Raw genomic sequence first — 12665 nt, 5'->3', positions numbered from 1 at the left:
ACAGGATCGTGTTCCTGACCCTAAAGTGTTCCTTTAATCTAAACTGCATTAACTTCAAATGTGACATGCATATTCTTAGCGAAACGAGAATCTAATCTCTAGCCTAGTTCAAAGGTGCGACCCAAGTACAAAATGATTAGGACTGGAAGCTGGAGTCAGGTTACCGTTGGAAAGCCATGATCGCTTTATTTAAAAAAATATATATTTTTTTTTAATTGGCTTTTTAAAATAAGTAAATAAAAAACAAAAATGTAACAAGTTGAAAAATAGCAAATATAATATCAGAGCTTTAAACAAACAAGCAATAGCAATCACTTCAGATGACCTGCCTAATTATTATTAGTATTTATATAGCACCAAAAATATTCCGCAGCACTTTACCATGCAATTATACAAAGGGGATATAAAATAATAAGTACTGAAATAAAAAGCAATCAAAAAAGTACTATAAATCAAATGCAACTGAAAGCAGTTAAGCTATAAACAGAACTATTGCAGTTTAGATTTAATCAATGCTGCTTATGGGGACAAAAAATAAATAAAAACAAGAAGTAAAAAACATTTCATTTAACTAACATTGCAATCAATTTAATGTGGCGCATCATAAATGCCATGGGTAAAAGCATTGCGCAAAGAGCAAACATACTTAATAAAAATTAGTGAGCACAAGTTTATACCTACCCAAGTATACTTGTTTATCAGGTTAATACACAAATTGTTAGTTGAGAATAATGGTTCAGATTAGTCCCCACGGCACACCACCAGGACTGGATTTAGATATTCTCATATTCTGTTCATACAGGGATAATGATAAAACTTTAAATGGATCTGGAACAGTCACTGCTCTGGAATAGTGCAATGTCAGCAGTGATTTGGCCATCCATGGTACCCACACCATGCATTGAAGACCACTAGGGATAATCATTACTGGTAACATTTTGGGGGAATTGATAACTTCCACGTTCAGTAACTGGGCTGAATGAAAACTGTGAGGGAGGCAGATCACTTAATTCTAAATCCTATATCCAAATGAGAACGGAAAATTGTAGCCAGTGACTGGATTACAGAACACCCATCAGGTTATGTAATCAGAAGCGGAAAATGCAGCATTCATACGGGACAGTCATTAATCAGCAGAAAATAACAGTTTTCATTCTCGCAATATCCACGCGACAAGCCATGCATGACCCAGCGCCAGACACAGCCAGAGCTAAAATATTGTTCCAAAAACATAATAAAATCCCTGCGTTTTAGACCCACTACATTATTAAGAATATATATGAGACGTTGATTATTTTGAACACAGATGTTATTTTTTCTATAGCAAATTAAACACTGCCAAGTTTTTAAAGTCCTTTAAGTTCACCCTGTAATAAATAAATATTTAAAAAAAAAAAAAAAACACATATATACACACACACACACATATACATATACATATCTCTCAACATGTATAAACTGGAATTTTATAATCGTTTAAGAAGTTACTGCATTCAATTTAGAGATTTAAAAGTATGAGGGGTAGGCAAGGTGCAACATGTTTGGGGTCTTCTCCAGATGATCAATCCAGCCAACAAGTTCAGGGGTATGTAATAATTTGTGTGGATACCTCACTGCAGCAATTTGTAGCATGAGGTAGGAGTCAAGTCTTATGTTACACGACTCCAGGACAAGCAAGTTATGATTCCTGTAACGACATCCAAGTATCTCTGCCTGCATTCCCTAAACAATGAAGGGATTTTTAACAGTTTGCATGTTCCCCAGCTGTTGACAAGCTACAGATACTGCTTGGACATTCCCAAGGCCCTGGTACTTGACTGCCAGTCTGTCAAAACCTGACTCAACATGCGTTTACTACATCTTTTACCCGCATATCAAGCCCCTTACAACTTACACAATGGCTGCCCTTGTGTATTTGACCAAAGCTTCACAGTCTTATTATCCTAGCCAAGATGTTTTTATTACTTACAAGAGAAATGAAACAAAAGTTGTAAAGGACAAGGAGAAACCGCTCTGTAAAGCCGAGGGAGGGGTTGTCATTAGATGAGCTATCGACATGGTGACAAAGTGCAGGACATAACAGTGTCATGATCTCGTGTTTACATACACCGTGCTGCTTGCATTCCTGGCAGGGAACGTTGAAGCGTTAATTTTAAAACCACCACTCACCAAACAAATATATTTGGGGCTGTAAGCCCACAGCACATGCAGACAATGGCTGTAAGCATATGAATATGGAGCAACACAGCTCATCAAGTCCTCATTGCTCCTCTACGAGGAGCACTGGACCGGACCATCACCGGAGGAGGTTATGCCTCCTCGATGACGTCATGGGAGGGAGACAGACGAGCAGTACCAAGGTTGTATAGGCTCTGGAAAAAGGTTTTGCTTTTTTAAATAAATATACATTTTTACCGCACACGGCCTGCATATTACTAGAGACAGGGGCACAATTGGGTTAGGAATACAGGTTTTAGGAAAGTGGCATTACTAGAACACTTAAATGTTAAACTGTATTCTATATGTCCTATTTAAAAAACATTATACACCGCATTACTCCCATGATTTAAAAACAAGAAATCTTGATCCACTGTTCCAAGTAAGTTACATTTAAAAAAAATTATTAATAAATAAAATGACACTTATGGTGACCTAACTGATTAATTAAATTTAGAGGGGAATGGTTTCTTATGTTTATTTAATTTTATGTTTACTTCTCCATACGTTTAAGATACATATTTGCATGGTGTGAAAATGTAAACTATGTAGCTATGTAAAATGTAACAGTCCACAATTCTTTATTCCTCAAATGGGTATCTCCATATTGGCGCACTGTAGATTGTTATAACCAGGCAGTCATCACTGGGAAAGGCTCAGGGAGGGAAGAATAAATATTTATTTGTGTTTAAATGTATTATATTATTTCCTTACTACATGCTCCATGACAGCTCCTACATGCAATGTCCGCTCCCATCCCCCACTCGGAAACTGCAAGAGCCCCCATCATTCTTCCCTTGCACCTGCTACAGCCAACATAATCCCACCCTTGCACTCACTACAGCCACCATCCATCCCCTACTCATTCCACAGTCTCTTTCCCTCCCTTGTACCCATTACAAGCCCTATCCCTCCCCTCCCCCTACCGCTTCTATCCCCCCTGCGACCACTACTATGATTAAGTGGTGGAAATTATTAGTGCCCCCCCCCCCCCCCCCTCCTAGTTTTGACTGTGGTATCTTTTGGCCCCCCATGTGTACTGTTCATAGAGTCGCCACTGTACAGCGGCCAGAAAGCATCTTTGCACCAGTCTATGCACTTAACCGACTGACCCATTAATAAACAGTGATATAAAAGCTGAAGACATCCCCTGGGTAAGCTAGGTTTTATTATTAGTGTACTCTAACCTTTGTATCATACAGGTCCATTGCAGGAGTAAAAAAAAAAAATCTAACCCAAGAGATAACATAAATGACAGAAACTAGAGAACTTTAATCTGAAATGTACCTTTTCCAATCTGCTTATTATGTCAACTGTGTTTAAACGAACACACAAAACTCAATACACTAGTGGATAATTGCGCTGCTCTGATTTTCCATTCATATACAATATCCATCTCCAACTAGGATTATTATAGCAGTTCAAAACGCACCCACACATCACAGCGGGTTTGTGAAAGGAATACCATTTAGCTGTGCACAGGCTGCAAACCAGGAGAACACCATAGGCCTGATTAGGTATGACAATGGATCGGATTCTTTCAACTCTAAAGGGAAAACTGTAATTGTGATTTAGGGAAAGATAAAATAGGAGCAATTGGGACGAGCCGAACAGAATATAAATGATTTTTAAATTTAAAATTGGCAATCACAGTGCACTAATTAAATGCAGTTTAACTAAGGAGCAGGTTTAAAGTGACACTCCAAAATGCATTTGCACATAGTTCATACCGGTATAAGGCAGTGGATCTTCTTCCCCTAACAAAGAGGGGGGGGAAACTTCACATTTTCTGTCAATTCCTGGTCCTCTTCTAATATCTCATCCAATTCCTGGTACCAACTACTTTTAACACAAAATCAAGCACTCATGTTCAACATCACAGCTAAATGCATTTTTGTATTTATTTTTTTCACTAAATTAACTTTGAATTTCAGCCACCATTGATTAAAAGAGACAGTGTATGAGGAACAAAATGAAGTGTGCATTCCTATAGATACATATGAGAGGATTGGTTTGTACGCAAGTATAGTCAAGCATGTACAGAATCGCATGAAATTCTTTAAGTGGCTTGGTCACTGTCTCCACTAATCGGAATATCTGGCCAGGACAATGTGTGAGATGGTCATGAACTTAGACTTTCAATTGTCTCTATAGGAGAAGGTCAATATAAGTGAATTCAACAGGTGCTGCACCTTTTAACAGTAACAATAAGGAGTTTTAGTGTTAAAGCAGGTAATGAAACATCAGTTGTGGTGAATTGGAAGGAATGCACTTTGATTCCGAGGCTCAAGCTACAGGTGCCGGTTCAGCCTGTAATACAATTGGCCAACTTGGATCATGATTTGCTTTATATTTTAATGAACTTTGTCCTGCCCTGTAAAAACTAGCCCCCACCGGAGTACTTCTTGTAGACTGCTAGTGACATTTAGAAATATGTCTCTTCTTACACTCCTTTCCTATGACAGTTTAAAAAAAATAGTAAATACGTTTCGCATGTAAGCACGTATCCCCCACTGTATAAAACGAATTGCCCCCAATTAAAGCTAGAATATTCTTTTGATATACAATCTCCGTGTGTCTTATTTTGCTTTCTCCGAGCGCTCTAACAATTTGGGTTCCCCTAAACATATCTTTGGATTATAATTTTTATCCATAACACACATACCAATAGCAGCTGCAAATGAATGCTCTGTTCGTGGTTTTGTGGACGGAGCTATAAATTAGGCTGTCTGTATGCATTGCTGTAGAGGAGACATTTTAGAGGAAGCTGTACAGTACTTTGACAGGCAGAGAGAAGCATAATTTGTGAGGGGACGAGTTAAAAGTTGCAGCTATTTATTTTTTTTTTTTTTAAGATATCTGTGTTTTACAGAACACTGTTTAGGACACGATGACGGGGGACCTCCTTGCACAATAACCTAAGCATGGAGCATAATTTTAAAGGTGCTAGGAGTGTCCCTTTGATTTGATACTGGCCTGCAAGCACCCCACTAAAGAACTGTTCAATTCCATCATGGAATGTGTATTATACAGTGTTCTTATTCAGAATTCCCTACATAAAATCAGAAAAACTAGAATTGGTAACCATTCATAAGAGACGCTGAGTATACCCACTGGAACAAATACAAAGTGTCAAAATGTAGGCCTTTGTTTGGTTAACTTTGAAGATTTCTGCAACTCTGCTATAGTCCTAGCTTCGCTGTGTACCAGTTTATTCACAATTCAGTGTTTAACGAATAAACCCTTCACTATTTTAAGACCTTGCTGTGATTACTGTATGTGAGATCAGACACACTGAATTCTATTTAGCTGCAGACAAGGGTCACATGATTCAATGCACACTGGGTATGCAAAGGGAATTCCACTCTATTATTTCATCAGTTACATAACTAGGGGTCTGTCGACATTGGATCTCAGTGCCAAGTTTTTCTTTCAGAGGGAAATATAAGTAGGTAGGGAAAGGAGGGGGGAGGTGGGGTTGGACTCCATTATGATCAATCTGAATAATTCGTACAAAGTAACTTGTGGTGCATTAAGTTAAAAAAAAAAAAAAAAAAATCACTAATCAGTCGGTGCTCAGATATGTTAATGCGGCAAAGTAATTTTTGCTCTTTGCTATGTCTTTATGGATAGCAAATGGGTAGATGGACAACTATCTCAGTGTTTATGTAGCCAACTTGGAATTGCATCCCTATGTACCCATTGCCAACAGCCTATTAAAATGGAATGTACATATTTTCTACCAATATTTCATTATGCAAACAGAACACTGGGTGTTTGATCTGTCTGATCATGCACCAAGAATGGTATTGACATTGTGTATTCATTTCAAATTCAAAAAGGTTGAAAGAAATGGCAATTTTGATATAGGCAGTTAAGAGCTCTGTAATTGTACAAATAAACTATTGGATTACGTGGCTAGTTTAACCAAAGGAAATAGAGTTGGGACCGAGTAATATTGACACAAATTAACTTTGCAATTTTGTTTTATAATTTTTTTTTATTTTTTTTTTTTACAGGGAACTAAATTAAATACTTGGCATCCATTGTTCACTTGTAAAATTAGGTCAGCGACATGAACATTGTTTGTTATTTATATGAAAAACGTTCAGCAGAACCCCTGTGAGATGCAGTTCTGTTACATAAAAATTCACTTTTCATAGATGACTGGGGCAGAAAAATATGGACACAATAAAAACTGCATGTGTACCCAGGTTTGGTTCTGACCCAAGCTTTAAGAATCACTGTTCCAGCATTGTTCACATTCTGTAGATCCATGTCAGCAGTTCTGCAATCCAGAGATGCAGGCACTTTATTGCATTAATTATTTGTATGTTTATGGATCCTAATTTATTGGAATACTCATTCAGTGTCAGTTGGTGCCATCTTAAAGGGTTACATCAACCATTTGCGAACCATTGCTAGTATGCTGACCTCCGCTTAAAAAAAAAAAAAAAAAAAAAAAAAAAAAAAAACACCCTATAAACTCATCTTTCTATTCCATACAGACACAGACAAGTCCAGGCAGGCTAATGGCGCTGCCAGAGTGCTTAAGCCATTTATATGCTCCACCCCCTCCGATGTCACCCAATAAAAGACGCTAATGCGCACTCACATGCACGGTCTATGCCACAAGTGCATTAGGCCCTCCCCATAGGAAAGCATTGCTATAATGCTTTCCTGTAGGACATTGACAGACGCTGGATGTCCTCATGCAGAGCGCGACGATGTCCACCATCAGTTAGGCGACCAAACGTCACCTAACCACCCTGAAGTGCCTCTAGTGGCTGCTGTATTAACCCTGCAAGGTAAGTATTGCTTTTTCTCCGAAATTGCAAGAATTACCATTGACGGGTTAAGGGGACAGGGACACTGCACCAAGACCGCTTCGTTGAGCTAAAAAGTGGTCTGGGTGTCCTTTAAGACTATTTTGCAATTCTATCCAGAGACTTTCTTACTTAAATTAAATAGTAACAGCTAAACAGGACAGAGTTGTAATCACCCTAATTTTAAAATCGCCTCCAAATCAGTTTTTGCTAGACACTAGTGGGGGGAGGGCGAGGGCAGTGTGCTGACCTAGTAAGAAGTCGAAGTTCAGTTTTTAAACCAGGGAAAAATAGATTATTTTTTTTAAATGTATTTTTTTTTTTTTTTTTTTTTTTTTTAAATCAGGAGTAACTCATCCTCACAGTTTTATAAAGTATGGGGGAAAATATTGGACAAAATTGAGCCTAAACACTCAGCCAGAAGAGGCAATAGGATAGTATTGTTCCTTTCTCTTTGGAATTCATTAGACAAGTTGCTCTGTTGTGAGTTAAGTTTGAGCACCTAAATACTCAGGCGGCCATTAGAGGTGCTTACTGGGTCAGTACTGCACAGCGTGCATCATGTTCACGTTCTGCATAGCGGCGCTGAACGTTCCTCAGAGATTTATTGATTCAATGCATCTCTACGAGGAGATGCTGATTGGTGCAATAGCTTCCCAATGCTTTTCTATGGGAAAGAATTTGTTTGTCAAATCTAGAGGGCGGAGCCAGTTGCAATGAGACACACTGGAAATAAGGAGAGTTTCTCATCGTTTTCAAGGCGAGAGAGGCGAGGGAAAGCTACTTAAATTGTGTTTTTAAAACTATAGGGTCAGGAATACATTGCCTGTATGCCTGACACTATGGTGTTCCTTTAAGACAGTAAGACTTTTTAAACCATTATACATAAAGGTATCCAGCACAGACACCCCAATACTTAAATGGGAAACTTCAATCTCACATTGAATACAGGAACACTGGATGTCCAATGGTAACAGATTTCCAGTCTTGAGCAGGTGAGTAAATGCTCAAAGCTTTATTTCATCTAATTGTCACAACATCATAACAAAAATGGCCAATACACAAAGATAGATACATAGGAGGAGGAGTTTTCTCTGTACCACCCTCTGTTCCCTGGCTACTGTAAGTCTGCCAAACTGACACTTTTACCATTAGATGAAATAAGGCCTTTTATTCTGCTTCTCGAGTCTGGATGAATATTCTCACTGGGTATGTGGTATTGCTGTATTTAACAGTGTTAGTAGGTGGAGAACATGCCTATCCACACTTGTGCTCTAAGAACCTATGCGTCTTTATTTTTGACTCCGTTACTGAACTTATTTCAATATTAACTTCAGAAGTAACCTATAGGGGCATACTAAGCATGTTTGAGGTGCTCTCAGTATGGGCATATTAAAAAAAAAAAAAAAAAGAGGCCTAAAACCAGCCATCTGGAAGTCATTATCGGTGAGTGTTAATGCTGTAGTGGAAGATGGGGAGGGGATTTATATTATTGCAGTACCGTATGGTTTATGTTTACCATTTAGAATGGAAACTTCACGGTTAACCCTTTCCACCAAGGAAACTATATCAGTAGTTTTCTCTTACCACTGGCAATAGTTTTATTTTTTTGTTTGTCTATTTTCTGGTTGAGCCATGCCCAAAATCAGGCATAGGCAACCTTCAGCACTCCAGATGTTTTGGACTACACCTCCCATGATGCTTTGTCAGCATTATGGGGGATGTAGTCCACAACATCTGGAGTGCCGAAGGTTGCCTACCCCTGCCCTAGATACATATCACCAATGCATGATAGCAATCTTAGCAAGAAAAGTAATGAAGAGGAACGTAATGAAGAGGAACAAAATGGTAGAGAATCTTTTTCTTTAAAGGGAACTCCAGTGCCAGAAAAACGATCCGTTTTTCTGGCACTGGAGGGTTCCTCTCCCTCCCACCCCCCAATCCCCGGTTACTGAAGGGGTGAAAACCCCTTCAGTCACTAACCTGGGACAGAGGCGATGTCCCTCGCCGCTGTCTCCACCTCCGCGACGCTCCTCCTAGTGATTACGTCGGCCGGTGGGCGAGACTAATCTCGCTCACCGGCCGAGGAGACCTAATGCGCATGCGCGGAAATGCAGCGCATGCGCATTACGTCTCCCTATAGGAAAGCATTGAAAAATCATTCCAATGCTTTCCTATGGGGTTTTGAGCGACGCTGGAGGTCCTCACACAGCGTGAGGACGTCCAGCGACGCTCTAGCACAGGAAACCTGTGCTAGAAACTACGAAGTGACCTCTAGTGGCTGTGTAGTAGACAGCCACTAGAGGTGGAGTTAACCCTGCAATGTAATTATTGCAGTTTATGAAAAACTGCAATAATTACACTTGCAGGGTTAAGGGTAGTGGGAGTTGGCACCCAGACCACTCCAATGAGCAGAAGTGGTCTGGGTGCCTGGAGTGTCCCTTTAAAAGGACCCCTACCATGAGGAATTATATTGGTTTCCCCCTTTGTTCTAGGCCAGTTAATGAACATAAACAAAGTATATGAGAACTCCGAGTACAGACAAAAGCTTAGAGAAACTCAGTCGCTTGCCCCTCAGGTCTCTAAGTTTTTGCTCACTTGTGCTATTACAGAGAGATCCTGTTCCAAAGTATAGCAGACAAATCCCACCCATAAGGGTAGTCCATAACCGAAATGCCGACAAGTTGTCTGTGCACAAGAGATACCGTAACCCCAGAGGATCATTTCGGCCTTCTTTGGGCCCCGTCAGTGAGGTGTAGTCAACAACCCTCTTGACACAGTGAGCAAAGAACATGTTTAGCACTGGTTAAATGAACATATGATAAAAGATGGGAGGCAATCCGCAGGCAGTTAGCTATCCAGAAGTGGTAGAATTTAAATGTTTCTCTATTTACACCAATGATACTAGATAAAAAAAAAAGGAGAGAAAGAAAGGTAGTTTCCATAAAATATAGTGTATATAAATTAGCAGGGTCAATACAGCTTTTGACAAAAAGCATGTAGGCTTATGTACGATACGGAGACCAGTGGTAAGAACAGCTTTGTTTGTCTTTTTAATCTGTGCTTTATCTTGATTTTCTGCCCAATTCATTGTATTTCCAAGCCTGCCATCAGTTAGAGGTACGGAGATTCTGCTCATTTAGCAACATAGGTTTGCAAAAAGATATTCCATATTAACATGGTGATATTTTATTAATGAGATACGTCCTACCAAAAATAGCACTGAAAAGCAAGTCTGGCAGAGCACAGACAGTTCAGTGCCAAAGGAGGAAAAAATTGCAAGCACAAAATTCTAGTACCTGTACAATTTTCTTCATACAGCACGAACAGGAATATTACTTTTACCACCTGTTCAATTTTTAAAAGGTAGTTTGCCAATAGTTTCAAGACAACTGAAAATGACTCGTGAAGATATATAAATGGGATTATCAAATACTTTTTTTTCCATGTGACTAGAGAAATTACACCTTGTCTTCAGCCATACAAACACTTCCTCATTCTTGCAACAAAATATTATGTGTGAAGATTACCCTGACATAGAACACATGTATCCTACTACTCTAACATTAGATGCCAAAATAGCATGTATCGAGTTGCATTATCCTGATGAATTTTGTGTTTGCACATGACAAATCATAAGTGTGCTACAAAAGACCATATCAGAACCAGAATCTGACTTTTTCCCCCTGTGCATTAGCTTGTGGTAAAATACTGCAAAATTCATTCAGAAGTATTTTCAGACTTTATAATTATTCTACAAAAAAAAAAAAAAAAAAAAAATGTTTTAAATCATTTGCCAATATTCATCAGCTCATAGATTTCAAGCCAGAGGTCAATAAAAAAAATGTAATAACACACTGTCTAATTTCCAGAACTAGGTGCTTTGAATTTCATGAATGAGGTATCATTCCAGGTACCAGTTGCAGAAGCTATGGGAGACTGCAGGAAAATCCCTTTTAAGGAAGAATGGAGAAAAATGGGGGGAGAAAAAAAAAAAAAAAAAAAAAAGGTGTATTCCCTCTTCCAAAGATGCATGTCATGGTGCTCCTCCTACCACTATATTCAAAGCCAAGTGAGTACTCTCTGCTGGAATGAGGGGGCACCCGGGGACTAGTGGAAATATTGTTAATATGTTCTGCAACAGTCACTGCACCAATCCCTCGCTATGAATGACCAAAGTTTGACACATGTCGGTGCTGGCCAGAGAGGGGTGACCCTGAGCAGGGCTGGAGGTGTAATCCCACCCTGCCTGCTGGCTGTGTATGGGAGGTTAAGTGGTGTGTATGCGGAATTCCTAGTAGTGGGGAATGCTCAGAGACACTGCGGGTTTTGCACAACTCAAGGAGTCACACTGCCCAAGTACACTGCAGAAAGGGAGCCAGCCAGTTCTGGGAAAGGGGGCACACAGGATAGAGGGGTACTCAAGGATGGGGAACTCGGGGTTCGGAGAGATCTGTGAATGGGGAGCTTGGGGTATGGGGTATGGGGAAGGGGGGGGGGGGGGGGCACACAGCGATGGGAACCTCCGGGTTCGGGAAGCTCTGTGGATGAGGGTTTCAGGGTTTGAAGTAGCTTTGAGAATGGGGAGCTTTGAGAATGGGGAGCTCGGTGGATGAGGATCTCTAGGTTTGTAGGATCCCTATGAATGGAGTGCTCTGTGAATATGGAGTAGTGACTGTCCTGCAGAGTAAGTGTCACCCTCCCTGTGACAGCCCAGCAGTCTAAGAGTAGAAGGTTGGGAGTGAGTGTCTCTCAATGACAGCCGAGCAATCCAAGTATAGTATGTTGGGAGTGAGTGTCTCCTTCCCTGTGACAGCCCAGCGTTCTAAGTGTAGAATGCTGGGAGTGAGTGTCTCCTTCCCTGTGACAGCCCAGCGTTCTAAGTGTAGAATGCTGGGAGTGAGTGTCTCCCTGTGACAGCCCAGCGTTCTAAGTGTAGAATGTTGGGGAAACACTCAGCTTGTAGCATTCGGGAGTTCCCTGCTGCACACACCCCGCCCCGGCCAGCTCACTCCACGACACTTCCCACTCCCCTCCCTGCGGCCACGCTGTACACCTCCCCGGTCACTCACCGTCCTGTGGGGCCGGTGCCTGCTGACGCCCAGTCCGGGGAAGCCCGCTGTCAGCCCCCTGCCACTCCTAGAGAGCAGCAGCAGCGGAGATCTACCTGCAGTGGCCGCCATCTCTCAACTGGAAGCGCTCCGGAGCCGGGCGCGCAGCGGCGCTCGCTGGGCGGGACTAAATCACGCCGCTCAAAACTCTCCAGACCAATGGTGAGTGCGCAGGAATGGAAAGTGGGCGTGGCGATATGCGACCGGCCCCGCCTTCTTGTGCTAAGTTTCCGGGACTGTAGTGAAATGGGCGGAGAGTGACAGCTGTCAGTTATCCGTGGGTCCCGCCCACAGGGGGTAGGATACTAGACATTACAAGCAGTCTCTATATTTATATTGGAGGTGGAATTTCTGCAGAGCTCAGCAGTGAATGAGGAGTATCAGGGCACTAATGTATAATGTACCCATAATACATACATTAGCTTAGAGACTATTCAACAAGTCTTCATACCTGTCATTTTATTATTTAATTGACAGTAAAAACAATTTCCTCTGTTGATATTAAAAAGTG

General features: G+C 40.8%; 1 protein-coding gene across 1 annotated transcript in view; it reads right to left on the bottom strand.

Annotated features, from left to right (window-relative positions):
* The window catches only part of MCU (mitochondrial calcium uniporter), a 99936-nt gene extending 87674 nt beyond the window's left edge, over positions 1 to 12262 (bottom strand). Inside the window, exon 1 of the mRNA XM_063435107.1 lies at positions 12116 to 12262. Within this exon, the coding sequence (XP_063291177.1) occupies positions 12116 to 12226 (111 nt within the window). The 5' untranslated portion in view covers positions 12227 to 12262. The remainder of the gene's footprint in view (positions 1 to 12115) is intronic.
* Between the last annotated feature and the right edge of the window lie 403 nt (positions 12263 to 12665).

The sequence above is a fragment of the Pelobates fuscus genome, chromosome 10 (assembly GCF_036172605.1).
Source record: "Pelobates fuscus isolate aPelFus1 chromosome 10, aPelFus1.pri, whole genome shotgun sequence".
NCBI classification, from domain to species: Eukaryota; Metazoa; Chordata; class Amphibia; order Anura; family Pelobatidae; genus Pelobates; species Pelobates fuscus.
The sequence above is the reverse complement of the archived record's forward strand: the minus strand, read 5'-3'. Positions and strand labels throughout refer to the sequence as shown.